The 27,744-nt window shown below is 48.5% G+C and overlaps 1 protein-coding gene across 2 annotated transcripts; it reads right to left on the bottom strand.

Moving 5' to 3' along the window:
- Positions 1-131: 131 nt before the first annotated feature.
- tekt1 (tektin 1) lies at positions 132-27,216 on the bottom strand. 2 transcript variants are annotated; one of them, XM_063031941.1, is made up of 8 exons: positions 27,127-27,216; positions 26,159-26,364; positions 14,383-14,548; positions 12,336-12,464; positions 10,830-10,973; positions 5,064-5,286; positions 3,906-4,102; positions 132-861 (listed from the first exon to the last, which is right to left on the bottom strand). In XM_063031941.1, exons 2-8 carry the CDS (start codon positions 26,346-26,348, stop codon positions 702-704), a joined length of 1,209 nt encoding a protein of 402 aa, XP_062888011.1. In that variant the 5' UTR covers positions 26,349-26,364; positions 27,127-27,216; the 3' UTR covers positions 132-701. The 2 variants fall into 2 exon arrangements, with proteins under 2 accessions (XP_062888011.1, XP_062888010.1); XM_063031940.1 differs by lacking the exon at positions 27,127-27,216 and adding an exon at positions 26,467-27,116.
- Positions 27,217-27,744: the final 528 nt, after the last annotated feature.

The following is a 27,744-nucleotide window of genomic DNA, read 5'->3' as shown; positions in this document are numbered from 1 at the left end:
TTGTACGTTCTCCTCTGGGTGCTCTGTAAGGAGTTTGTACGTTCTCCTCTGGGTGCTCTGTAAGGAGTTTGAACGTTCTCCTCTGGGTGCTCTGTAAGGAGTTTGTACGTTCTCTGGGTGCTCTGTAAGGAGTTTGAACGTTCTCTGGGTGCTCTGTAAGGAGTTTGTACGTTCTCCTCTGGGTGCTCTGTAAGGAGTTTGAACGTTCTCCTCTGGGTGCTCTGTAAGGAGTTTGAACGTTCTCTGGGTGCTCTGTAAGGAGTTTGAACGTTCTCCTCTGGGTGCTCTGTAAGGAGTTTGAACGTTCTCCGGGTGCTCTGGTTCTCTCCTACAGTCCAAGGACGTACAGGTTAGAGTCAGCAAGTTGTGGGCTTGCTATGTTGACACCAGAAACGCCCCCAGCGCATCCTCGGACTGTGATTGTTGACTGAAGCAACACATTTCACTGTGTGTTTGTGATTTTTTTTAAAAAAAGCAAATTTCTAATCCCTGAATAACGAAATGTATTTAAAACTGCCGATAAAATGACAAATAATTCTCAAGTAGTTTATTAGAAAAGGCGTTGTTGATGGCAAGGTTCAGATACTTTGGGAAGTGCGTAGGAAACTGACAAAGGCATAAAATAAAGGTGCTGCTGTTGGTGTTATAGTTCTGTTTGTACACACCGTCGTATCTCCACGCTGGGGGGATGGGGTGCTGCTCTAGAAGTAATTGATGGAGATGGAGTTCCTGAGGTTCATGCATTGAACATCATCGATGTAAAGAGAGTTACTCTTGATTTCAATCTCTTCTTCCAGGGCCAGCTGATTGCGACGCAGTCCCCGTAGTTCAGCCTTTGCTTGTGCCAGCGTTGTCCGCAACCTGCGTCACAACACCTGTTTACTGCATTGTTAGCAACGTCACCCCCAGGCAATGCCGCCTTCGATTAAAGCAGGACCCTCCTCCCCTTAACCCCGCAGGGGTTAATGAGATTGGCTTCTTATTGTCACACGGTGTAAGATTGTGCGGGTCTGAATCTGTGAAATTCATTGCCACTAACAGTTGTGGAGGCCAAGTCATTGGGTATATTTAAAGGTTCTTGATTAGTCAGGGCATAAAGATTACAAGGAGAAGGCAAGAGAATGGGGCTGAGCGGGGTAATAAATCAGCCATCCGGACTCGATGGCCCGAATGGCCTAATTCTCCTCTTGCCTTATACAGTGAACAGCTTGTCTCGCATGCTGTTCATACAAATCAAATCATTACATTGACTTGTGAGTGGAAGGGTTGTTTAGTATGTAGATGACACAAAGGTTGGTGGTGTGAGGATGGCGTAGAAGGTTGTCGTACCTTACGATGGGACATCGATGGGATGCAGAGCTGAGCTGAGAGGTGACAGATGGGGCTCACTCCAGAAAAGTGTGAAGTGATTCACATCGGCAGGTTGAACTTGGAGGCAGAGTCCAGGGTTAATGGCAGGATTGTTAACAGTGTGGAGGAACAGAGGGACCTTGGGGTTCACATCCATAGATCCCTCAAAGTTGCAGCACAATTTGACAGGGAGGTCAAGAAGGTGTGTGGTGTATTGGCCTTCATTAGTTGGGGGATTGAGTTCAAGAGTCATAAGGTAACGTTGCAGCTCTATAAAACCCTGGTTGGACCACACTTGGAACATTATGTTTAGTTCTGGTCACCTTGTTGTAGGAAGATGTGGAAGGTTTAGAACAGGGGTTCCCAACGTTTTTTATGCCACGGACCCCTACCATTAACTGAGGGGTCTGTAGACCCCAGATCGGGAACCCGTGCAGTGGGGATTCACCGGGATCCCTAGATTTAACAGAGCATGTTTTATGAGGATAGGTTGACCAAGCTCGAGCTTTTTTCTTCAGAGTGGGGGGGGATGAGAGGTGACTTGATAGAGGTGTATAAGACGATAAGAGTGGACAGCCAGAGACTTCCCCAGGGAGGAAATGGCTAATTCAAAGCAGCATAATTTTAAGGTGATTGGAGGAAAGTATAGGGAGTAGGCAGTAGGTAAAGGGCCTGTTTCTGTGCTGTACTTTTCTGTGACTATGGGGAGATGCCAGAGTTAGTTGTTTTACACAGAGTGATGGGTGTGTGGAATACACAGTCGGGGGTTGGCGTCGAGGCAGATACATCAGGGACATTTAAGAGACTCTTAGATAGGCACATGGATGATTGAAAAATGGAGGGTTATGTGGGAGGGGAGGATAAGATTGATCTTAGAGTAGGTTAAGAGATCAGCACAACATGGTCAGCTGAGAGATCTGTACATTTCTCCATTCTAATGTGTCTGGTTTTAGATTCCTCTACCCTGGGAAAAAGATTGTGACCATTTATCCCACCGACGTGCCCCATAGTTTATAAACCTCAGTCAGGTTACCCCTCAGCCTCAAACTCTCCAGAGAAAAGGCAGTCTCTCCTTATAACACAACATCCTTGTGAATCTTTTCTGCCCTCTCTCCAGATTATTAATATCCTCCCTATTGCTAAGTGACCAGAATTGCACACACGTGCAATGTTACAAACAGACTGACATCCCAACTCTTGTGCTCAATATGACCGAGTAAAGATTGTTGACTCAAATCAGGAGTCTGCAGATGACGTGAAAAGTGGTGTCATTGATATCCCACAGGGTGATATTGGGAGAAAGGCAGAGCAGAGCAAGGTGGATACATGGGAGGCCCACTGAGGGTAGGACATTGACAGGGAATGGCGGGGAACAGATTGCCCAACGACCCCTGAAGCTAACATGAGAGGTAGAGTAGTGGTGAATAAGTCCCAGGGAGCTCGGCAGGATGGGGCATTTCAGTTATGAAGAGACACTGTTCGGCTGAACAACACACAAAATGCTGGAGGACCTCAGCAGGTCAGGCAGCATCTGTGGAGGAGAATAAACAGTTGATGTTTTGGACCAAGACCCTTCATCAGGCCGAAGTGTCGACTGTTTGTTCTTTTCCATCGATGCTGCCTGGCCTGCTGAGTCCCTCCAGCATTTCGTGCGTGTTACTTGGATTTCCAGCATCTGCAGAATCTCTTGTGTTTGTGACTGAGCCTGGGTTTGTATTCCTTGCTGGAGGTTGGAGGGGCACCTGATAGAGGTGGGCAAAATTATGGAGGGGGAGAGACAGAAACAGGATTAGGCCCTCAAGCTTATCCCATTATCCAATATGACCATGGCAGATCACTGCTGACCTCAACTCCTCACGGGCCAGATCCCCAAAGCACACGTGTACCTGATCTTTTAAATATTTATCTACCACCTCTTTAGAACATAGAACAGTACAGCACAGCACATTACAGGCCCTTTTGGCCCACGATGTTGTGCTGACCCTTTAACCTACTGAAAGACCAGTCTCACCCTCCCCTCCCACATAGCTCTCAATTTCCCTTACATCCACATGCCTACACAAGTCCCTGATGTATCTGCTGCTACTACCACACCCGTTCCTCACACCTACCACTCTCTGTGTAAAAGCCTCCTTTCGCCATCCCCCTATACTTTCCTCCAATCACCTTAAAGTTATGCCCCCTTGTACTACCAGTTCCACCCTGGGGAAAAGTCTCTGGCTGTCCACTCCATGTCTGTTATCATCTTGCACACCTCTATCAAGTCATCTCTCATCCTCCTTCACTCCAAAGAGAAAAGCCCTTTCCTCTTAAGACATGCTCTCTAAACCAGGCAGCATCCTGTTAAACCTGCTCTTCACCCTCTCTAAAGCTTCCACTTGCTTCCTATAATGAGGGAAGCAGAAGTGAGCACCAGTGTGTTGGAAGGAGGTTTAATGGGGCTGCAACATCACCTCACTGCTCCCAAGTTTTACATTTCACGACCCCGCTGACTCTGGGGAAGGGGGTCAGGGGTTCCCCACCTCTCTGCCCCCGGCTCTGGTGCTGCGACTCACCGCTGCACATTACTCGTGATCTCCTGCACCTCACTGACGAGGCGGTGCTGGGCCAGGTCTCGCACGAGCTCCACATTGGGCCTCTTGGTCCTGGTTTCCAGGCGGGTCTCTGCCACCTTCAGGGGGCCCTCCTTGTCCATGATCGTCTTCCTCAGCAGCTCGATGTTCTTCTCCTGAGAACAGATCTCATCCATGACCTGGGGAGGGCAGAGACTTGCTGAGAAAGGCCAGAATACCAAAGTCAGAGTAAATTTATTACCAAAGTACTTAGTTGTTACCATATACACACATCTGAGATTCATTTTCCTGCAGGCACTTACAGGAATGAAAAGGAAAACAATAGAATTTATGAAAAACCATACACAAATAAAGACTGAATTACAACCAATATGCAAAAGAAGGCAAATAGTACAAATAAATAAATAACACTGGGAACTTGAGTTGTAGAATGCCCGAAAGTGAGTCTGTAGGTTGTAGGATCGGTCCAGAGTTGAGGTGAGTGAAGTTATCCACTCTGGTTCAGGAGCCTGACAGATTACAGGGTAATAACTGTTCCTGAACCTGGTGGTGTGGGACCTGAGGCTCCCGTACCTCCTGCCGGATGGTGGGGGTCCTTCATGATGTATGCTGCTTTCTTGTGACAGCACTTGACTCAGTGGTAAGGAGGGCTGCCCACGGCCAACCAGCAGCAGCCGCCGTTGACCGGGGAGCGAGTGTCCCTGCCTGGGGCAGTGTTTAGTACCGGAACCAGACGGTCCTTCACCACAGCGGGGCCGGTCTTTGCTGCTGTGCGTCTCTCTGATGAACACTGTGGGCACGCTAGGCTGGCGATGCTCGGAGGCTGCCCCAGCACACACACGGTTTATTAGTTGGTAATGCAGGCGACACATTTCACTGTGTGTTTCAATGTACACGTGACGAGGGCATGTGGTGGGGAGCATGTTTCGTGATAGAGGCCGCCTTCTTGAGGGAAATGGTCGACAGGGAGGCAGTGAGGTGCAGGGAGAAGGAATATGGAGTTGGGGTTAGGGGATGGTTTCAGCTGGTGGAGACACGGCGGGGCGGTGTTACTGGGGCGGAGACGCGGCCGGAAAGTGTTACAGGGCAGCAGCCGATGGGACCGTCTTACGGGGGCGGAGACCTTGTCGGTGCCCTGACCTTGCTGAGCTGTTTCTCCAGTTTCGATTTAGCATCTTTCGTTTCCTGAACGCGACGACGAAAAGCTCGGTTCCCACTCTCCACCTGCTTCAGCATGTCGCCAGTGGTTTCTGATAAGATGCTGTCGACGAGGGCGCACATGGTGGTGGAGTTATTTTTCTGCTTGTCTGCATTGACGATGTTGCTGTTGGTGAAATCCTGCCACTCCTCAGGGCTGACGGAGCTGGAAAGACAGAGAGACACTCAGTGGCCACGTTAGTAGGTACAGGAGTGGAACCCGGTCATGATCTTCTGGTGCTGTAACCCATCCACTTCAACATTCAACATGCTGGACATCTGGAGAAGCTCTTCTGCACACCTCTATTGTAACGTGTGGCTATTAGAGTTACCCTCAGCTTGAACCACTCTGGCCATTCTCCTCTGACCTCTCTCATTAACAAGGCGCTTTTGTCACAGAACCACCACTCAATGGATGTTTTCTTTTGTTTTTCACACCACTCTCTGTAAACTCGAGAGATCGTTGCACATGAAAATTCCAGGAGATCAACCATTTCTGAGATACTCAAGTCACCCCATCTGGCACCAACAGTCAAAGTCACTTGAATGACATGTATTCCCTATTCTGATGTTTGGTTTGAACCTCTTGACCCTGTCTGCATGCTTTTGCGCATTGAGTTGCTGCCAAGTGATTGGCTGGTTAGACATTTGCATTAATGAGCTGGTGTAGGCGTCCCTAATAAAGTGGCCACTGGGTGCAGAGCACTTCAGCACAGAAACAGGCTCTTTGGCCCATCCAGTCTGTGCTGAACTGTAATTCTGCCTAGTCCCATTGACCACACCTTCACCATACCCTGCCCACCCATGTACTTACTCAATACTTCAAGTGCAGCCTAACCAAAGTTTTATACAAATTCCTTACTCTTATACTTACAGGGAAGCATACCACAAGCCTTCTCTATGGCCCTATCTCCTTGTATGCTCACTTCCAGGGAGCTCTGGACTATGGACCCAAAGATATTCTGCATGGGAGCAGAATTAGGCCACTCAGCCCATCAAGTCTGCTCTGCACTTCCATTGTGGCTGATCCTGGGTCCCATTCCCCTGCCTTCTGCAGAACAGTCCGTGGAGAGGTTGTGGAAGCACTTTTGGGAAGACTTCAGACAAAGTTAGGAATCAAAAGGTTGAGTGTCCTGAGCTGCATATATTTCAATGCAAAAGTACTGCAGGACAGGCAGACCATAGTACTGAAGATGAGGCAGCTGGTTTACAAACAGAGGCAATGCATAGTGATGAGAGGCTGTTATTAGGGCAAAATCGCAGTCAGCAGGGTGAGTTGCAATGTAAAAGGCAGACAAAATGGAAAAGGGTCATATGGGATTGAAGGTGTTATATTTGAATGCACACAGTATAGGGAATAAGGAAGATAAACTTACAACACAGTTGCAGATTTTGGCAGGTATGATGTTGTAGGTATCACTGCATCACTAAGCTGGGAGCTTAATGTCTAAGGATACACATTGTATTGAAAGGACAGGCAGGAAGGCAGAGGGACGGGGTTGCTCTGTGGGTAAAGTATGAAATCAAATCATTAAAAAGAGGTGACACATGGTCAGAAGGTGTTCAATCATTGTGGATAGAGCTAAGGAACGGCAAAGGTAAAAAGACCCTGATGGGAGTTGTATACAGACCCCACAAACAGTAGTAAGGATGTGGACTACAAATTACAATGGCCGATAGTAAATGCATGCCAAAAAGTCAATGTTACAATAATCTTGGGGGATTTCAATGTACAGGTAGACTGGGGAAATAACGATTCCTAAAAGCAGGATTTCTCAAGTGCCTGTGAGATGGCTTTTTAGAGCAGCTCATGGTTGAGCCCACGAGAGGATCAGCTATTCTGGATTGGGTGTTGTGCAATGATCTGGAATTGATTAGAGAGTTTAAGGTAAAAGAACCCTTAGGGGAAAGTGATCGTAATATGATCGAAATCACCCTAAAATTTGAGAGGGAGAAGCTAAAGTCAGATGTATCAGTATTACAGTGGAGTAAAGGGAATTACAGAGACATGACAGAGGAGCTGGCCAGAATTGATTGGAAAAGAACACTGGCAGGGATGATGGCAGGGCAGCAATGGCTGGAATTTGTGGGAGCAATTCAGAAGGCACAGGATATGTACATCCCAAAGAGGAAGAAGTATTCTAAAGGAAAGATGACACAACCACGGCTAACAACAGCAGTCGAAGCCAACGAGAGGGCATGTAATGGTGCAAAGTCAGAAAATTGGGAAGCTTTTAAATACCAACAGAAGGCAATTAAAAAAAGTAATTAAAAAGGTAATGGTGGAATACAAAAGTAAGCTAGCCAATAATAAAGATGTTACCAGAAATTTCTTCAGATACATAAAGTGTAAAAGAGAGGCAAGAGTGAATATCTAACCACTGGAAAACGATGCTGTAATGGTAGTAACGGAGGACAACAAAATGGTGGTTGAACTGAATCAGTCTTCACTGTGGACGACACTAGCAGTATGATGGAAGTTCCAGGTGTCAGGGGTTATGAAGTGCGTGAAGTTACCATAACTAGAGAGAAGGTTCTTGGGAAACTGAAAGGTCTGAAGGTAGATAAATCACCTGGACCAGATAATGTACACCCCAGAGTTCTGAAAGAGGTAGCGGAACAGATCGTGGAGGCATTAGTAATGATCTTTCAAGAACCACTAGATTCTGGAATGCTCCCAGAGACTGGAAAATTGCAAATGTCACTCCACTCTTCAAGAAGAGAGAGAGGCAGAAAAAAGGAAACTACTTCACCTACCACCTCACCAGCCCCTGCATCCAGCACATAATTCTCCATAACCTCCATCATCTCCAACGGGATCTCACCACCAAGCACATCCTTCCCTCCCCCACACTTTCTGCTTTCCGCAGGGATCACTCCCTACACGGCTCCCTTGTCCAATCGTCTCTCCCCACTGATCTCCCTCCTGGCACCTACCCTTGCAAGTGGAACAAGTGCTACACCTGCCCCTACACCTCCTCCCTCACCACCATTCAGGGCCCAAACAGTCCTTCCAGGCGAGGTGACATTTCACCTGTGAGTCTGTTGGGGTCATATACTGTATCTGGTGCTCCTGGTGTGGCCTCCTGTATATCGGTGAGACCCAACATATATTGGGAGACCGCTTCGCTGAGCACCTACATTCCACCTGCCAGAAGAAGCGCGATCTCCCAGTGGCCACCCATTGCAAAGGAGGCTCATGAAAAGATTGCAGGATTGAATGACTTGTTACCTGAAGAGTGTTTAATGGCTCTGGATCTGTATTCACTGGAATTCAGAAGAATGAGGGGTGACCTCATTGAAACCTACCAAATGGTGAAAGGCCTTGATAGAGCGGACGCGGATAGAATGTTTCCTGTGGTGGGAGGGTCTAACTGGCCCATAATTTCCTTTCTTCTTCCTATATCTCTTCTTAAAGCGTGGAGTGATATTTGCAATTTTCCAGTCCTCTGGAAACATTCCAGTATCTAGTGATTCTTGAAAGATCATTACTAATGCATCCACAATCTCTTCAGCTACATCTTTCAGAACCCTGGGTGTAGTCCACCTGGTCCAGGTGACTGATCTACCTTCAGATTTTTCAGCTTCCCAAACACCTTCTCCCTAGTAATGGTAACTGCACTCACTTCTGCCCCCCGGCACTCTGCCAGTGTCTTCCACAGAGATGACTGACACAAAATGCTTATTAAGTTCTTCCACCATTTCTTTTTTCCCTATTACAATCTACCCAGCATCATTTTCCAGAGGTCCAATATCCACTCTCACCTCTTTTACTCTTCATATATCTGAAAAAACTTATTGCACTCTCTTTTATATTATTGGCTAGCTTATCTTCATATTCATCTTTTCCTTCTTTATGGCTTTTTTACTTGCCTTTCTAACAGTCTCTTAAAATGTCTCTAATGTCTCTGCCTCTCCTACCATCCCTGGCAGAGCATTAAGAAGGCATATGGTGCGTTGGCCCTTCATTAGTCAGGGGATTGAGTTTAAGAGCAATGAGGTAATGTTGCAACTCTATAAAACCCTGGTTAGACCACACTTGGAATATTGTGCTCAGTTCTGCTTGTCTCATTATAGGAAGGATGGGGAAGCTTTAGAGAGGGTGCAGAGGAGACTTACCAGGATGCTGGCCGGATTAGAGAGCGTGTCTTATGAGGACAGGTTGAGTGAGCTCGGGATTTTCTCTTTGGAGTGAAAGAGCAGAAGAGTTGACCAGGTACAGGTGTACAAGATGATACGACGCATAGGTAGAGTGGACAGCCAGAGAATTTGTCTCAAGATGGAAATTGCTGATATGAGGGGACATAACTCCAAGGTGATTGGAGGGAAGTACAGCGGGAGGGGGAGGGTTACACAGAGAGTGGAGTGGTGAGTGTGTGAAACTTCCTGCTGAGGAGGTGGGAGAGGCGGATACATTAGGGACTTTTAAGAGACTCTTAGACGGGCACACGGATGGGCAATGTGGGAAAGAAGGGTTAGACTGATCTTAGAGTAGGTTATAAGGGTCTGTACTGTGCTGTTTTGTTCTATGTATCTTGACAAACATCTTCTGCAACCTCTCAAAGTTTCCACATCCTTCCTGTAATGGGGAGACCAGAACTGCAGCTAACAAAAGTTCTATAAAGTTGCAACATGACTTCCTGTCTCATACACTCAATGCCCCAATCGAGAAAGGCAAGTGTGTCGTATGCCTTCTTTACCACCCAACCTCGTTGCATGGTCATTTTCTGCAAGCTATGGACATACCTCTGTAAATCTGTTAAAGGTCTGTGTACTCGTGCATCACAAGAGAGCACCCAAAGTGCCAGCTCACACTCACTCAGATTAAACCCCACATGCAGCCTCCCTACCCATACCTGTAACTGTCCACTCCACTGATCTTTCAATCACCTACAGACATTAACCCACTCTGTTCCACTTTCATCCATTTATATAGTGTAATCAGTGGATTCCCTTTAACTGAGCTATCAGTTAATCAGGGCAGACATTTATTTGAGAGAAAAACTAATCATAAAATAGCCACCAACCCTTGCCATTCAATGCCATTACCATGATCAGATGTATAGATGGAGTAGACAGCCAGAGACTTTTTCCCATACCAGGGGAAATCACTTTAAGGTGATCAGAGGAGAGTATCGGGGGGCTGGGATGTCAGTGGCAGGTTTTTACACAGAGTGGTGGGTGTATGGAACACTCTGTCGGGAGTGGCAGTAGAGGCAGATACATTAGGGACATTCAAGAGAGTCTTAGATAAGCAGATGGGTGATAGAAAAATGGAGGGTTCTGTGGGAGGGAAGGGTTAGATCAGGAGTTCCCAACCCTGGGTCCACAGACCTCTTGGTTAATGGTAGGGGTCCATAGCTCAAAAAAAAAGTCGAGAACCTTTGAGTTGGATTGATCTTGACGAGGTTAAAAGATCAGCACAACATTGTGGGCCGAAGGGCCTGTACTGTTCTATGTTAATCTCCAAATATTTAGTAAAAACATCTTGATTTCCATCTCAGCAGATGTATAAACACCCACAGTTTCCACCCTGCCCTCTCCCTCCCAAACGGTCACAAAACTTGCACAATTTGTGAAATTACTTGACCCTGGGAATTCTATAATTCTGAGGAAACTCGTTATTCATCTGGAATAACGAGCAGAGAGTTTCCTGTATAATGTGAGGTTCCTGTCTCCCTCACATGCAGCTCTGAAATTGGGACTTACCTTCCCTCAGTCCTGATGACATTGGACCAGTAGTCGATGTCTGGGGAGTTGTTGGTGAGATTAGCGGTGAACTTGTCCACCTTCAGGGCAGTGGCCTTGTCTTGCAAATCCTTCTCCAGGTAAAACTTAGCCATTCGGTTTAACCTGGGTGGAAGCAGAAAGCAGTGAGCGGGGCTGTTTCCTCATTACTGCCCCCAGGTGAACCACTCCGGGAGGCCCCAGGCTTCCTCCCTGCACACGAAGCACATCCAGAGCCATGGGCTCTTCGGTAAAACAGCAGAATGAGAGTTAATGGCACGGGTATTAGTCAGCAAATAGCACGGTTGTTTTGCAGCAGCAGAACACACAATACACAATAATAAAAAATACCGGGACTTGATACAGGATACTCTCCACTGTGCATCTGTAGGAGTTTGTCAAAGTTTTAGATGACATGCCAAATCTGAGCAAACTTTGATTAACGTAGAGGTGCTGCCATACCTTCTTTGTAATGACAGAAGTACTGGACCCAGAACGGATCTTCTGAAATAATGCCAAGGGACGTAAAGGTATTGACACTCCCTTCCTCCAATCCCATGCTGTGTACATACATCTACTGATGCCTCTGGACACATCTTCAGTGATGTTCCTGGAATCATCCGGTGTTTCAGGTCTTTCAACATCATACAACCTCCTCCAGGTGACCCAGCCGGGGCTGATCAGACCCCAGCTTGTGTCCAGATGGCTGGCTACTTATGACTCCATGGCTCCCCTCTTCTGAGCCACAGCCACCTTGAGGCCCTCTCTGCTGCATCCGTGGTACTGCGGATGGCTCTCCTCTTCCTCTCTCCCTCGGTGCCCAAAATGCTGAAGGCTCTAACTGAGGAACGGGCTACGAATCCCCTACAACCAACCTCCACTGGGAGACACCTCGCTCTCCATCCAGCCTGCTGACAGTTGCTGACCAGTTCTGTGTACTTGGAGAGCTTCCTTTCAAAGGCCTCCTCCAAGCGATCCTCCCATGGGACTGTCAGCTCCAGCAGCACCACTTGCTTAGTAGACTCAGACACAAGGACAATGTCGGGTCGCAGGGTGGTGGCTGCGATATGGTTGGGGAACTTCAGCTGCCGTTCGAGGTCCACCAACAGCTGCCAGTCCCTTGCAGAGGTCAGAATGCCTGCAGATGTTCTTTTGTTGGGTATTGGCTGCTCCCCAGCTCTGACAAAGGCAATGGTCTGCTTGGAGGGTCGGGACCGCTGCGCCCACCAACTCCTGAGGACTGGCTCTTGGGCCTCTGGTTCCTTCCTCCTGTCGTCAATAATCAGCTCATTGGTTTTGCTGAGGTTGAGTGAGGGGTTCTTGTGGCACCACTCAGCTGATTTTCAATCAGAACTGCCCCTCCCACAGCGTAACCTTCCCTTAGGACTTGTGTTGCCTGGGTTCACGTACCCCTCAGCAGTGGGACCAGCCCGTGACCTGTGGAAGACAAATCAAGCCTGTGCCACGTACTGCTGTGTCTACACCCACCTGAGCTGTTCCTCGGTCTGCTCAGCCGTGCGCTTCAGCAGGGCGATGACCCCCTGGAAAACCTCCGCCTCCTTCAGCAGCTCCCGTTCCACCTCGTCATGGACCAAGTCGATCCCCACTCGCTTTTCCCTGCAGGGCCAACACAGAACACTCACTGCACTGGGAGAGGGGAATTAAATCCCAGTGTGTGTCAGACACACAGCCACTGTCAGTCCAAGTCAGTCCCACCCTGATCACAGATTTCACCCACTTACTTCTCCTGGTCTGAGACCTCACCTACACCCACCCCTGATCCAGAACCTCACCCCCGATCCAGAACCTCATCCCACCCACCCTGATCCAGAACCTCACCTCACCCCACCCACCCCTGATCCAGAACCTCATCCCACCCACCCTGATCCAGAACCTCACCTCACCTCACCCCACCCACCCCTGATCCAGAACCTCATCCCACCCACCCTGATCCAGAACCTCACCCCACCCCACCCACCCCTGATCCAGAACCTCATCCCACCCACCCACCCCTGATTCAGAACCTCACCCCACCCCCCCACCCACCCCTGATCCAGAACCTCACCCCACCCACCCCTGATCCAGAACCTCACCCCACCCACCCTGATCCAGAACTTCACCCCACCCACCCCCGATCCAGAACCTCATCCCACCCACCCGATCCAGAACCTCACCCCACCCACCCCTGATCCAGAACCTCATCCCACCCACCCTGATCCAGAACCTCACCCCACCCCACCCACCCCTGATCCAGAACCTCACCCCACTCACCCACCCCTGATCCAGAACCTCATCCCACCTACCCTGATCCAGAACCTCACCCCACCCACCCCTGATCCAGAACCTCACCTCACCCACCCCGATCCAGAACCTCACCCCACCCACCCCAATCCAGAACCTCACCTCACCCACCCCGATCCAGAACCTCATCCCACCCACCCCTGATCCAGAACCTCACCCCACCCCACCCACCCCTGATCCAGAACCTCACCCCACCCACCCTGATCCAGAACCTCACCTCACCCATCCCTGATCCAGAACCTCACCTCACCCACCCCTGATCCAGAACCTCACCCTATCCATCCCTGATCCGGGATCTCACTCCACCCACCCCAGATGCAGGACACCACCAACCCTCTTTGTTCCAGAACCTCACCCACCCTCCTCCGTTCCAGAACATTGTCCACCTCTGATCCGGGATGCCACCCACACATGACTTGGAACCCCACACTAAGTCACCAGCTGCTGGGGTCAAAATCAGCTCAGCACCCCTCCCTGACACTGTGCGAGGATGACACTGAGACTCAGGGAACAGCAGCAGGCTATTCAGTCCCTCTAGACCAGGGGTTCCCAACATTTTTATGCCATGAGCCTCTCCCATTAACTGAGCGGTCCGTGCGCCCCAGGTTAGGAACCCCTGATTAACAGCATTAAGCACTTACACTAACAGAATGCCTGCCCCTGGCCTGGCTCCCACATCCTTCACCACTGACCCACAGTGCATGTGACAGTTATAAACCAATTCCAATTCTAATTCTGCAATGTGCTCTGTCCTCCAAATCCTTCTTCCTGAATTCTGACACACTCACACTCATTTAGTACCCCACCCACGTCATCTGCCTCCAAACATAAATCCCCTCCTTTATCCTTCCCTGGTCTTTCTCTCTCTCCAGTCATCCTCACTGTGAGTCTAAAGTGTTAAAGAACATCCAACATGTCCTTTCAAAATGAATCACTTCACACTTCTCTGGATTCAACTCATTTGCCACCTCTCAGCTGCCTTTTGTGTCATCTGTAAACTTACTAACCATTTCCTGATCCAAGGCACTTATAAAAATCACAAGAGCAGGGTTCCCAAGATCCCCATGGAACTGACCTCCATCTACAACCAACCCCACCTATGAGGTGAGAAATAGCAGGAGTAACCTTATTATTTGTAGAAACCAGCTCGACTCTCGATCCCTTCCCCCCAGCTATGTCACCAGTAGCCCCCTCAGCAGCTGCAGCGTTTCGATGGCTGTGTGTCGGTCCGTACCGGTTCAGGAGACACTGCTGCACGATGCAGAGAGGGGCCGAGCAGCTGTCCAGGGCTTTCTCCAGCCGTGTCTTCTGGGCCAGCAGCAGCTCAGTCGCGTTGGAGAGCTCCTCCAGCTTGCTGTCCAGCTCCCGTTCCCAGAAGGTGACCTCCTCGATTCTCTGGTCTACAACAACAACCTGCATTTATCAAGTGCCTGCAGTGTCAGAGATAGTCCTGTGGTACTTCACAGGATCAAATATCAGCAGCTGACATGGAGCCACACAAAGAGTTTGCATCAGGTGATTGGTGAGCTTTAAGAAGTGTCTTAAAACAGAGAGAGAGGCTTTAGCCTACTCTAAGATCCCTTCCCTCCCACATAACCCTCCATTTATCTATCATCCATGTGCCTATCTCAGAGCCTGTTAAACGTCCCTCATGTATCTGCCTCTCCCACCAGCCCTGGCAGGGAGTTCCACACACCCACCATTCTCTGTGTAAAGGGCATAACTCCAACATCCCCTCCCCCTCCCCCCCATACTTTCCTCTGATCACCTTAAAATTATGCCCCCTCATATTAGGCAATCCAGCCATGGAAATATGTACCTGGCTGTCCACTTGATCTACGCTTCTTACCATCTTGCACACCTCTATCAAGTCACCTCTCATCCTCCTCCTCTCAAACCAGAAAAGCCCTAACTCACTCCACCTATCCCCATAAGACACACTCTCTAATGCAGGCAGCATCCTGGTAAATCTCCTCTGCATCCTCTCTACAGCTTCCACATCCTTCCCGTAATGAGGTGACCAGAACTGAACACAATATTCCCAGTGTGGTCTAACCAGGATTTTATAGAGCTGCAGGGTAAGAACTTTATTCCCTAGAGCACAGAAGAATGAGGGCAGATTTGATAGAGGTGCACACAATTATGAGGGGTACAGATAGGATAAATGCAAGCAGGATTTTCCCACTGAGGCTGACTGAGAGTAGAACTAGAGGTCAGGGGTTATGGGTGAAGGGGAAACCTGAGAGGGTGATGAGAGTGAGGGACGAGCTGTCAGCAGAAATGGTGGATGTGGATTCAATGGCAACATTTAACAGAAGTTTAGATTGGTACATGGATGGTAGGGGTCTGGAGGGATATGGTCCAGGTGCAGGTAGAAGATCAGGTTAGCATGGTCTAGATGTGACAAAGAGTATGAACTGAACTGATTTTATTTCTTACATCATTCACATACATGAGGAGTAAAAATCTTTGTTACATCTCCATCTAAATATGCCATGTGTAATCATAGTAATTTATAATAATTTATAATAAATAGAACAGTCAGTGTAATATAGAGTACTCAAATCAGCGTGAGTTCATCAGTCTGATGGCCTGGTGGAGGAAGTTGCCCCAGAGCCTGTTGGTCCTGGTTTTTATGCTGCGGTACCGCTTCCCAGATGGTAGCAGCTGGAATAGATTGTGGTTGGGGTGACTTGGGTCCCTAATACTCCTATGGGCCTTTTTTACACACCTGTTCTAGTGAATGTCCTGGATCATGGGAAGTTCACATCTACAGATGCGTTGGGCTGTCCACACCACTCTCTTGAGTCCTGTGATTAAGGGAGGTACAGTTCCCATACCAGGCAGTGATGCAGCCAGTCAGGATGCTCTCAATTGTGCCCCTGTAGAAAGTTCTTCGAATTTGGGGGCCCATACCAAACTTACTCAACCGTCTGAGGTGAAAGAGGCACTGTTGCGTACAGACCACTTGAGGTCCTCGGTGATGTGGATGCTGAGGAACTTAAAGCCGTTTACTCTCTCAAACACAGATCCATTGATGTCAATAGGGGTTAGCCCATCTCCATTCCTCCTGTAATCCACAACCAGCTCCTTTGTTTTTGCGACATTGAAGGAGGGATTGTTTTCTTGACACCACTGTGTCAGAGAGATGACTTTCCTGTTGGCCACCTCGTTATTGTTTGAGATTAAGCCAATCAGTGTAGTGTCATCGGCAAATTTAATTAGCAGATTGGAGCTGTGGGTGGCGACAGAGTCATGGGTACACAGGGAGTAAAGGAGGGGACTCAGTACGCAGCCCTGAGGGGCTCTTGTGTTGAGTGTCAGAGGGGTGGAGATGAGGGAGCCCACTCTTACAACTTGCTGCCAATCTGACAGGAAGTCCAAGATCCAGCTGCACAAGGCAGGGTCAAGGCCAAGGTCTCCGAGCTTCTTGTCGAGCTTGGATGGAACTATGGTGTTGAATGCTGAACTGTAGTCCAAGAACAGCATTCTCACATGAGCATCCTTCTTCTCCAGATGTGTAAGGACGGTGTGTAGAGCAGTGGCTATTGCGTCGTCTGTCGATCTGTTATGTCGGTCGGCAAATTGCAGGGGGTCCAGTGTGGGTGGTAGCTTGCTGGAGATGTGATCATTGACCAGCCTCTCAAAGCATTTGCTTATTATTGAGGTGAGTGTGACAGGACACTAGTCCTTCAGGCATGTTACCTTGGTCTTTTTTGGTACAGGGACAATGGTGGATAATTTGAAGCAGGAGGACACTCTACACTGGGAGAGGGAAGAGATTAAAAATGTCAGTAAATACACCTGCCAGTTGTGCTGTGCACATCCTGAGTACTCGCCCTGGGATGGCGTCCAGTCCCGCAGCCTTGTGACTGTCCCCTCGATGGAAACATCTACGTACCTCAGCCTCAGAGATGACCAGCTTGCAGGTTGTAGCAGTGGCTTTCCTCGGAGGCTCAGAGTTAGCAACATTAACCGAGTGTAAAGGCGATTGAGCTCATCTGGGAGAGAAGCCACGATGTTGGCAGCACCACAACGTTTGGCGTTGAAGTCTGTGATGGTTTGCAGCCCTCACCACAAGTCACATGTGCTTTTCGTTGTGAATCTTGACTCAATCTTGTCCCTATATTGTTGTTTCGCAGCCTTGATAGCTTTGCAGAGATCTTAGCTGCTTTTCTTGAGCTCTAGTTGATAACCAGCGATGTAAACTCGATGTCGTGCAGTAAGTGCTGCTCGCACAAAACTATTGATCCAGGGTTTCTGGTTCGGGAAGACCCTGCCTGACTTCCGGGGGGCAACATCACTGATGCACTTCCGGACGAAGCACGTCACTTTATCAGTGAACTTGGAGACATCGTCATCATGGAAGACATTCCAGTCGACGTCATCGAAGCAGTCCTGCAGCATGGAGACCAAATGGTCGGACCAACAGTGGATGGTTTTAACTATGGCCGCCCCTTGTTTCAGCTTCTGCCTGTACGTCAACAGGAGCAGGATCAAAGAGTGATCTGATTTTCCAAAGGCTGGGCGAAGCAGAGCTTTATAAGCATTGGGGAAGGGAGTGTATGGTCAAGTATCTTATCTCCACGACTGCTCACCTGGATGTGCTAACAAAACTTTGGAGAGACTTTCGTCAGCGATGTTCTATGAAAGTAACCAGCAACAATGCAGGCAGCTTCTGGGTGTGCAGTCTCCAGCGTGTCGATGGTCTCGTACAGTTCCTTGAGAGCCAGGTCAGTATCAGCCTGTGGCAGAATGCACACCGCTGTGACGATAACAGCCGTGAACTCCCTAGGCAGCCAGTAGGGTCCATGTGCAAGTAGAAAATCAGGTTGGCATGGACTAGATGTGACAAATACTGTGTATGGTCCAGGTGCAGGTTGAAGATCAGGCTGGCATGGACTAGATGGGACAAAGAGTGTGTATCTGTAGTACTCTGTGTTATAGATGATGCAAGAGTGAGGAGTTCAGAGGTCGGGAGAAGTGAGGCCACAGAGAGAACGAAACAAAGACCAAGATGGGCTGGAAGCCTCTGAACAGTCATGAGAGAAGAGGGATCCTTTGCCTTGGGCAAGGTAAGACAGGTACTCATTGTGTACCAGATTACAAGAGGCATAGATGGAGTGGACAGCCAACACCTTTTCCCCATACCAACAATGTCTAATATCAATGTCTTTACTCACTGGAATTCAGAAGAATGAGAGAAGATCTTATAGAAACAGATAAAAATATGAAAGGGATAGATAAGATAGAGGCAGAAAAGTTGTTTCCACTGGTAGGTCAGACTAGAACTAGGGGATATAACCTCAAGATTTGGGGGAGTAGGTTTAGGATGGAGATGAGGAGGAACTGCTTTTCCCAGAGAGCGGTGAATCTGTGGAATTCTCTGCCCAATGAAGCAGTGGAGGCTGCCTCAGTAAATATATTTAAGACAAGGTTGGATAGATTTTTGCATAGTAGGGGAATTAACAGTTATGGGGAAAAGGCAGGTAGGTGGAGATGAGTCCATGGTCAGATCAGCCATGATCTTATTGAATGGTGGAGCAGGCTCGACAGGCCAGATGGTGAACTCCTCCTCCTATTTCTTATGTTCTTATGATCAAATGAAATCTGTTTCAGATGATTGGAGGACAGTATAGCAGGGATGTCAGAGAGTGGTGGGCGCGTGGAACACGCTGGCAGAAGTGGTGGGAGAGACAAATATATTCGGGGCATTTAAGAGAATCTTAGGTAGGTACGTGGATGATAGAAAAATGGAGGGCTATTTGGGAGGAAAGGGTTAGAATGATCATGCAGGAAGCTTATCCAGGTTCAATGTTCTTTGGAGCCTCTGGTCCATTCGCCTTTACTGTAAGCTTTACATTTTATCATATCTTCAGTGACTGGCAACTCACCACTTATCATCCACCCTCGTCTGGGCCCAGCTCTGGTGTGACGTGATGTAAAACCAGACCAGGCTGAAGTGGGATATTTATTCCCCTGAAGGAGTCTTAGCAGTGTGGAGCAACAGAGAGATTGGGGTCCATGTCCACAGATCCCCAAAGTTGCCACACAAGTCAATACGGTGTTTAAGAAGGTGTACGGTGTGTTGGTCAGAGTTTGAGTTCAAGAGCTGTGATGTAATGTTGCAGTTCTATAAAACCCTCATCAGGCCACACTTGGAATATTGTCTTCAGTTCCAGTCACCTTATTACAAGAAGAGGGTGCAGAAGAGGTTTACCAGGATGCTGCCCGGATTGGAGAGCATGTCTTATGAGGAAAGGCTGAGCGAGCTGGGGCTTTTCTCTTTGGAGAGAAGGAGAATGAGAGGTGAGTTGACAGAAGCATGAAACAGCGCACCCTGATGCCTTCCCTATCATTGTGGGTGATTTCAACCAGGCCAAGTCTCCAAATATCTGCCACCAACATATCACCCGTGGCACCAGAGGAGCCAGCACACTTGGCACTGTAACACTGCCATCAAGAACGCTTCCCATGCCATCCCATGCCCACAAAGTCATATCACCTGATTGTAGTTCTAATCCCGGCATAACCTGTGTCAACCAACTAGCAGGAGTATTCAAGAACATTTTCAACCTCTCACTGCTACGGGCAGAAGTTCCCACTTGCTTTAAAAAGGCAACAATTATACCAGTGCCAAAGAAGAATAACGTGAGCTGCCTTAATGACTATCGTCCGGTAGCACTCACATCTACAGTGATGAAATGCTTTGAGAGGTTGGTCATGACTAGACTGAACTCCTGCCGCAGCAAGGACCCAGACCCATTGCAATTTGCCTATTGCCACAATAGGTCAACGGCAGATGCAATCTCAATGGCTCTCCACAAGGCTTTAGACCACCTGGACAACACAAACACCCATGTCAGGATACTGTTCATCGACTATAGCTCAGCATTTAATACCATCATTCCCACAATCCTGATTGAGAAATTGCTGAACCAGGGCCTCTGTACCTCCCTCTGCAAATGGATCCTTGGCTTCCTAACCAGAAGACCACAGTCTGTGCAGATTGGTGATAACATATCCTCCTCGCTAACGATCAACACTGGCGCACCTCAGGTGTGTGCTTAGACAACTGCCCCACTCTCTATATACACATGACTGTGTGGCTAGGCATAGCTCAAATACCATCTATAAATTTGCTGATGAGACAACCATTATTGGTAGAATCTCAGGTGGTGACGAGAGGGCATACAGGAGTGAGATATGCCAACTAGTGGAGTGGTGCCACAGCAACAACCTGGCACTCAATGTCAGTAAGACAAAAGAGCTGATTGTGGACTTCAAGAAGGGTGAGATGAAGGAACACATACCAATCCTCATAGAGGGATCAGAAGTGGAGAGAGTGAGCAGCTTCAAGTTCCTGAGTGTCAAGATCTCTGAGGATCTAACCTGGTCCCAACATATTGATGTAGTTATAAAGAAGGCAAGACAGCGGCTATACTTTATTAGAAGTTTGAAGTGATTTGGCTTCTCAAAAAATACACTCAAAAACTTCTATAGATATACGGCATTCTGACAGGCTGCATCACTGTCTGGTATAGAGGGGCTACTGCACAGGACCGAAAGAAGCTGCAGAAGTTTGTAAATCCAGTCAGCTCCATCTTGGGTACTAGCCTACAAAGTACCCAGGACATCTTTAGCGAGCAGTGTCTCAGAAAGGCAGTGTCCATTATTAAGGACCTCCAGCACCCAGGACATGCCCTTTTCTCACTGTTACCATCAGGTAGGAGATACAGAAGCCTGAAGGCACACACTCAGTGATTCAGGAACAGCTTCTTCCCCTCTGCCATCTGATTCCTAAATGGACATTGAATCTACCTCACTTTTTTTTTAATATACAGTATTTCTGTTTTTGCACATTCTTTTAATTCTATTCAATATATGTAATTGATTTACTTGTTTATTTATTATGTTTTATTTTATTTATTATATTTTTCTCTCTCTGCTAGATGATGTATTGCATTGAACTGCTGCTGCTAAGTTAACAAGTTTCACGTCACATGCCAGTGATAATATACCTGATTCTGATTCTGATATAGGCAGAGATTAAAGACTGTCGCACCAGTGGTGAGGACCGAGAGAGTATGGTCAGGCAGGTGGAGGAGCATCTACAGGACTGCTTTGAGTCAGTGGACTGGACAGTATTCAGGGCTTCATCTTCAAATCCGAATGAATGTGCCACAGTTGTTACGGACTTTGTTAAAACCTGTGTGGATGAGAGTGTGCCTACAAGAACATACTGAACATACCCAAATCAAAAGCCGAAGATGAATGAGGAGATTCGTAGTCTGCTGACAGCTAGATCTGTGGCATTCAAGACTACTGAGCAGAACTATACAAGAAGTCCAGGTACGACCTATGGAAGGCTATCCTAAGGGTAAAAATAAACAATTCTGAATGACGTTATAGATGGAATCGGATGCACATTAGCTCTGGCAGAGTTTGCAGGCCATTACTTCCAACATCATGAATGACAGTAATGCTTCGCTCCCAGCTGAACTCAATGCCTTTTCTGCACACTTTGAAAGGGAGAATAAAACTACGTCTATGTGAATCCCTGCAGCACGTGATGACCCTGTGATCTCTGTCTCAGAGGCTGACATCAGACCATTTTCAAGAAGATGAACCCTTGCAAGGTGTCAGGCCCTGAGAGTGTGCCTGGTAGAATTCTGAAAACTTGTGCCAACCAACTGGCGAAAGTGTTCAAGGACATCTTCAATCTCTCACTGCCACAGCTGGAGCTTCACAATCATACCAAGGCCCGAGTGAGCTGCCTCGATGATTATCGACCAGTGGCATTCATACCTACTGTGATGAAATGCTTTGGGAGGTTGGTCATGGCTAGAATCAAGACCTGGACCCATTGCAATTTGCATATCGCCACAATAGGTCTACAGCAGGGGGCAATCTCACCGGCTCTCCACTTGGCCTTGGATTACCTGGATAATTATACTTGCATCAAGCTGCTGTTTATTGACTACAGCTCAATGTTCAACACAATCATACCCTCAGTTCTAATCGATAAGCTCCAAAAACCTGGGCCTCTGTACCTTCCTCTGCAGCTGAATCCTTGACTTCCTCACCGGGAGAGCACAGTCTGTGCAGATCAGAAACTATACATCTCCCCCTCACGGACAATAAACACTGGTGTACCTCGGGTGAGTGCTCAGCCCACTGCTCTACTCTCTCATCACGACTGTGTGTCTCGGCACAGCTCAAACACCATCTATAAATTTGCTGATTGACACAACTATTGTTGGCAGAGTTTCAGATGGTGACGAGGAAGCGTACAGGAGTAAGATCGATCGGCTGGTTGAGTGGTTCAAAGTTCAAAGTAAAACTTGTTATTGAAGCGTATACATGTCAACACATACAACCCTGAGATTCTTTTTCCTGTGGGCATATTTAGTAAATCTACAGAACAGTAACTATAAACTGTAAACATCAGGAACTGCAAACTAACTGTGCAAATGCAGGTATAAACAAATAGCAATAAATAACGAGCATGAAATAACAATATAAAAAAATCCTTAAATGAGTGTAGTTTTCCCCTTTTGTTCAAGAGCCTGATGGTTGAGGGGTAGTAACTGTTCTTGAACCTGGTGGTGTGAGTCCTGAGGCTCTTGTACCTTCTACCTGATGGCAGCAGTGGGAAAAGAGCCTGGCCTGGGTGGTGAGGATCTTTGACGATGGATGCTGCTTTTCAATGGCAATGTTTCATGCTGATGTGCTCAATGGTTGAGAGAGTATTTTACCTGTGATGTACTGAGCCAAATCCACTATCTTTTGTAGGATTTTCCACTCAAAGGCATTGGTGTTCCCATACCAGGCTGTGATGCAGCCAGTCAGCACACTTCCCACCACACAGCTATAGAAGTTTGCCAAGGTTTTCCATGACATGCGGAATCTCCGCAGACTCCTGAGGAAGTAGAGGCGCTATTGAGCTTTCTTCGCAGTTATATTTACATGATAGGTTCAGGACAGGTCCTCTGAGAGAGTGATACCCAGGAATTTAAAGTTACTGGCACTCTCCAGCTCTGATCTTCCGGTGACTCCTGGCTCACGGAGCTCTAGTTTCCCTCTCCTGAAGTCTACAATCAGTTCCATGGTCTTATTGACATTGTCATTACAACACTCAGCCAAGTTCTGAATCTCCCTCCTGCATGCTGATTCATCACCACCTTTGATACGGCCCACAACAGTGGTGTCATCAGCAAACTGGTATAGGGTGTTGGAGATGTGCTTAGCCACACAGTCACAGGTGTAAAGCGAGTCAGGCAGGGGGCTAAGTACACATCCCTGTGGTGCTCCTGTGCTGATGGAGATTGTGGAGGAGATGTTTTTGATTGTGATGGACTGTTGTCTGCAAGTGAGGAAATCCAGGGTCCAGTTGCACAAGGGGGTATTGAGGCCCAGGTCTTAGAGTTCACTGTTTAGTTTTGAGAGGATGATTGTATTAAATGCTGAGCTGTAATCAATAAAGAGCATCCTGATGTATGTATCTTTGCTGTCCACGTGTTCCGTGGTTCTGTGAAGAGCCAACGAGATAGCATCTTCTGTTACTTCGGTAGGCAAATTGAAGTGGATCCAAGGCACCATTCAGACAGGAGCTGATATGCTTCAACTCCAGCCTCTCAAAACATGTAATCACTATGGATGTAAGTGCCACCGGGTGATAGTTATTTAGGCAGGTTACCTCACTCTTCTTGGGCACCAGTACGATTGAAGCCTGCTTGAAGCAGGTGGGTATCACACACTGCCGGAGTGAGAGGTTGAAGATATCCGTGATTACACGATCCGGTTGGTCAACACATCTCTTCAGTACTCGGCCAGGTACACTCTCTTGAAGGCAACCGGCACGTAATCGTCAGGTACTGGGACCAAAGAATTGTCAGGAAACCGGGTGCATGACGGTTCCTCCCTGTTCTGGTGGTCAACATGAACATAGAAGGCATTGCGCTCATCTGGAAGCGAAGCTCTACTGTCCCCTATGTCACAAGATTTAGCTTTGTAGGAGGTTATGGCATTCAAACTCTGCCACTGCCATCCAGCATCCCTCATTGATTCCACTCTAGTCCAGAATCTCCACTTTGTCTGAGAGATGGCTTTCTGGAGATCATACCTGCACCTCTTGTAGCATTCTTGATCTCCAGACTAGAATGCCTCTGATCTGGCTCTCAGCAGCAGGTTCCAGATTTAATTGTTCATCCAGGACTTCTGATTGGGGAAGCACTGAGCGATTTCACGGGAGGAGCACTCATCGACAGCTGTTTTAATGAAGTTTGTCGTGACCCTGGTGTTGTCATTCTGGTCCTCAGATGAGTTCTTGAACACAGCCCAGCCCAGCCCTTTGACTCAAGACAATCCTGTAACTGTTCTCCCATCTCCCACGACCACCCCTTGGTTGTCTTGATCTCTGGGGCCTTGTTCTTCAGGCTCCGTCTGTATGCAGGCACTAGGAGTACAGCCAATCGATCTGACTTCCCAAAATGGTCTCGGGAAGGAACAGCAGGCGTAGAGTAGCAGTGATCTGGTGTGTTGGGATCTCTGGTGGAGAGGTGTCACAGCAACAACAACCCTGCACTCAGCATCAGTAAGACCAAGGAACTGACTGTGGACTTCGGGAAGGGGTCGAGGGAACACACACCAGTCCTCGAGGGATCAGCAGTGGAAAGGGTGAGCAGTTTCAAATTCCTGGGTGTCAGCATCTCTGGGGATCTATCCTGGGCCCAGCATATCGATGCAGTTACAAACAAGGCACAACAGCAGCTCTACCTCATTAGGAGTTTGAGGAGATTTGGTCTGTCACCAACAACTCTGGCAAATTTCTACAGGTGTACCGTGGAGAGCATTCTGACTGGTTACATCACCGTCTGGTGTGGAGAGGCAATGGCACAGGATGGGAAAAGCTGCAGAGTTGTAAACTCAGCCAGCTCCATCATGGGCACCAGCCTCCCCAGCATCTTCAAAAAGCGATCCATCATTCAGGATCCCCATCACCCAGGACACGTCCTCTTCTCACTGCTACCATCAGGGAGGGAATACAGGAGCCTGAAAGCTCACACTCAACGACTCAGGAACAGCCTCTTCCCCTCGGTCATCAGATTTCTGAATGGACAATGAACCACGAACACTAGCTCAGTATTTCCTCCCCTCTCTTTTTGCACCACTTATTTAATCTATTATTTATATATACTTATTATAATTGACAGTTTTTTTTATGCATTGCAATGTCCTGCAGCTGTAAAGCAACAAATTTCACACATGGCACAGTAATACTAAACCTGATTCTGACTCTGAAGTGTATAAGAAGCATAGATCAAGTGGACAGCCAGTGCCTTTTACCCTGGGCAGAAATGGTTAGTACAAGGGGGCATCGTTTTAAGATGTTTGGACGAATGTATTGGGGGGAGGGGAATATCAGAGGTATTTTTCCCACAGAGTGGTGGGTGTGTGGATCGCGCTGTCTGGGGTGGTGGGAGAGGGACATTGAGGAGACTGTTAGACAGCCACATTCCTTGTGCAGGGAGGGTAGAGGAATGTGGACCTAATTTGGTTATGTGAGATCAGTATGGGTATGTATCAGGGTCAGCATGGACAAGATGGGCTGAAGGGCCTATTTCTGTGCTGTACATCCCTGAGATGCATCAAGGGCTCTGCCCATGACTGTTCCCACCTGATGGGTCAGTACAGGAGAAGATTTAAACTTGAGCTGTGGGTCACGCGCGGTTAGCATGAACGACTATCACAGTGCTAAGACTGTTATTGGGGGCAGCCCGCAAGCGTTGCCATGCTTCCGGTGCCCACACTTCGTAACCCTAACCTGTACGTCTTTGGAATGTGGGAGGAAACCGGAGCACCCGGAGGAAACCCACTCCTTACAATAGCGGGAATTGAATCCGAGTCACTGGCACCGTCAAGCGTTACGCTACCGTGGACAGCCAGAGACGTTTTCCCAGGACGGAAATGGGCAATGGGAGAGGTGCATAACTCTGAGAAGGCTTTACCGAGCTTTTTGTTGACGTCCCGCTGCGTTTTCTTGGTGGAGCTCTCGATCTGATCCACCAGCCTCTCGCTCTCCAAGACCAGGCGCTCCGAGCGCGACCGCTGGACCTCCGCATCGTTGTAACGGCTCTTGTTGGAGAAGTTCCACTCCTGAGGCAGGAACTTGGTCCGGGCCTGGACGAGTTTGGCCATCGCCTCCTGCCGGGTGCTGTAAGCAAGATGGGGTTACTGGGCGGCACCGGTGGTCAGTGTTTCCCCGCTGTACGTTTAGTGAGGGAGGGGCGGGAACTGTTGGCTAACAAAAGCTCACCTTTCTCCGGCACTGCTTTACCCCAGGCGCTCACACAGGAGCTGGCGACACCAGCCCCACACCTTGGACTCGGGGACTCATGGCCAAGGAGGGAGGGAAATAACGCAGCCCCCGGTGTGGGATGGGACAATTGAGACCTTGGAGGGACGGGGGTTCAGGCAAGATGAAGGGAGTTTGGGCGTGGGGCAGTTGGCTTAGGGAGACCCCGGGTGGTCCCCCACGGTAGTTCTGGAGTGAGTTTCTGTCTCCTCATTAGATGGAAGAAGGGCTGATCGAAAACACAGGATATTCTGCAGATGCTGGAAATCCAGAGCAACACACACAAGATGCTGGAGAAACTCAGCAGGTCAGGCAGCGTCTATGACGGGGATTAAACAGTCGACATTTTGGGCGAAACCCTTCATCAAGTCCCTTCATTAGGATCTGATGAAAGGTCTCGGCCCGAAGCGTCTCGGGGCTGATGCTGGCACGGACTCGTTGGGCCGAATAGCCGGTTCCTGGTCGGTATATCCCGCAGAAACCCAGGGGATCGGTCCCGGGGTGAGCAGGGCTCTGTGTCCCCGGCACCGGTTGGAGAAGCGCCCCGGGAGTGGAGAAAGGGGGTGGGGGTAAGATGAGCTTGTTCTGCTCCGGAAAACTCCCCGCCCGCCGTACACTTGCCTGCCGCGGCCGCTGCCGAGCCTCCCTCTCTCCCACCCGCTTCCCTCCTTCCTGCCGCGGCCCTCAAAGACCGCCTCGTCAACAAAGTCGTCGCCTGGCAACCGTTCCCAAGACGGCAACCGGCGCCTTGGGAACGTGACGCAGGGGGTGCGTCACGCCAGGATGGGGTGGTGTCTGTGTCAGCGGAGAACGCAGAGCGTGTTTTATGTGCCACGTAGCTGTACGTGTTTATTTGTTGCACAATGCATTAACTTCACTCATTCATTGTGCATCGCCATTATATTTTGCATCGTGCTTATTTATTGCATGATCACGGCACGTTTTGAATATTCATCGTCTGCAGCGTCACTGCATTTACTTGTGGTACTGCGCTCTTTATTTGTTACGAGACCGATTTTACCCACACAGGCTCTGGAACAAACATTGCAACACACGCAAAATGCTGCAGGAACTCAGCAGGCCAGGCAGCATCTATGGAAAAGAGTACAGTCGACATTTCAGGCCGAGACCCTTCTGGGTTTCGCATATCACCTTCTGTTTCTCTCCCCTCCCCCTACCTTTTAAATCTACTCCTCAGCTTTTTTCCCCCAGTCCTGCGGAAGGGTTTTGGCCCGAAAC

This window comes from Mobula hypostoma, chromosome 23 (genome assembly GCF_963921235.1).
Source record: "Mobula hypostoma chromosome 23, sMobHyp1.1, whole genome shotgun sequence".
NCBI classification, from domain to species: Eukaryota; Metazoa; Chordata; class Chondrichthyes; order Myliobatiformes; family Myliobatidae; genus Mobula; species Mobula hypostoma.
The sequence above is the reverse complement of the archived record's forward strand: the minus strand, read 5'-3'. Positions and strand labels throughout refer to the sequence as shown.

Excerpts from the sequence above, each read along its gene's own strand:
- tekt1 (XM_063031941.1), bottom strand. The coding sequence starts at position 26,348 with ATGGCCAAACTCGTCCAGGCCCGGACCAAGTTCCTGCCTCAGGAGTGG. Across the intron at positions 10,974-12,335 it reads CAGACCGAGGAACAGCTCAG|GTTAAACCGAATGGCTAAGT; the intron begins GTGGGTGTAGAC and ends GCTTCCACCCAG. Across the intron at positions 5,287-10,829 it reads GTCATCAGGACTGAGGGAAG|CTCCGTCAGCCCTGAGGAGT; the intron begins GTAAGTCCCAAT and ends CTGTCTTTCCAG.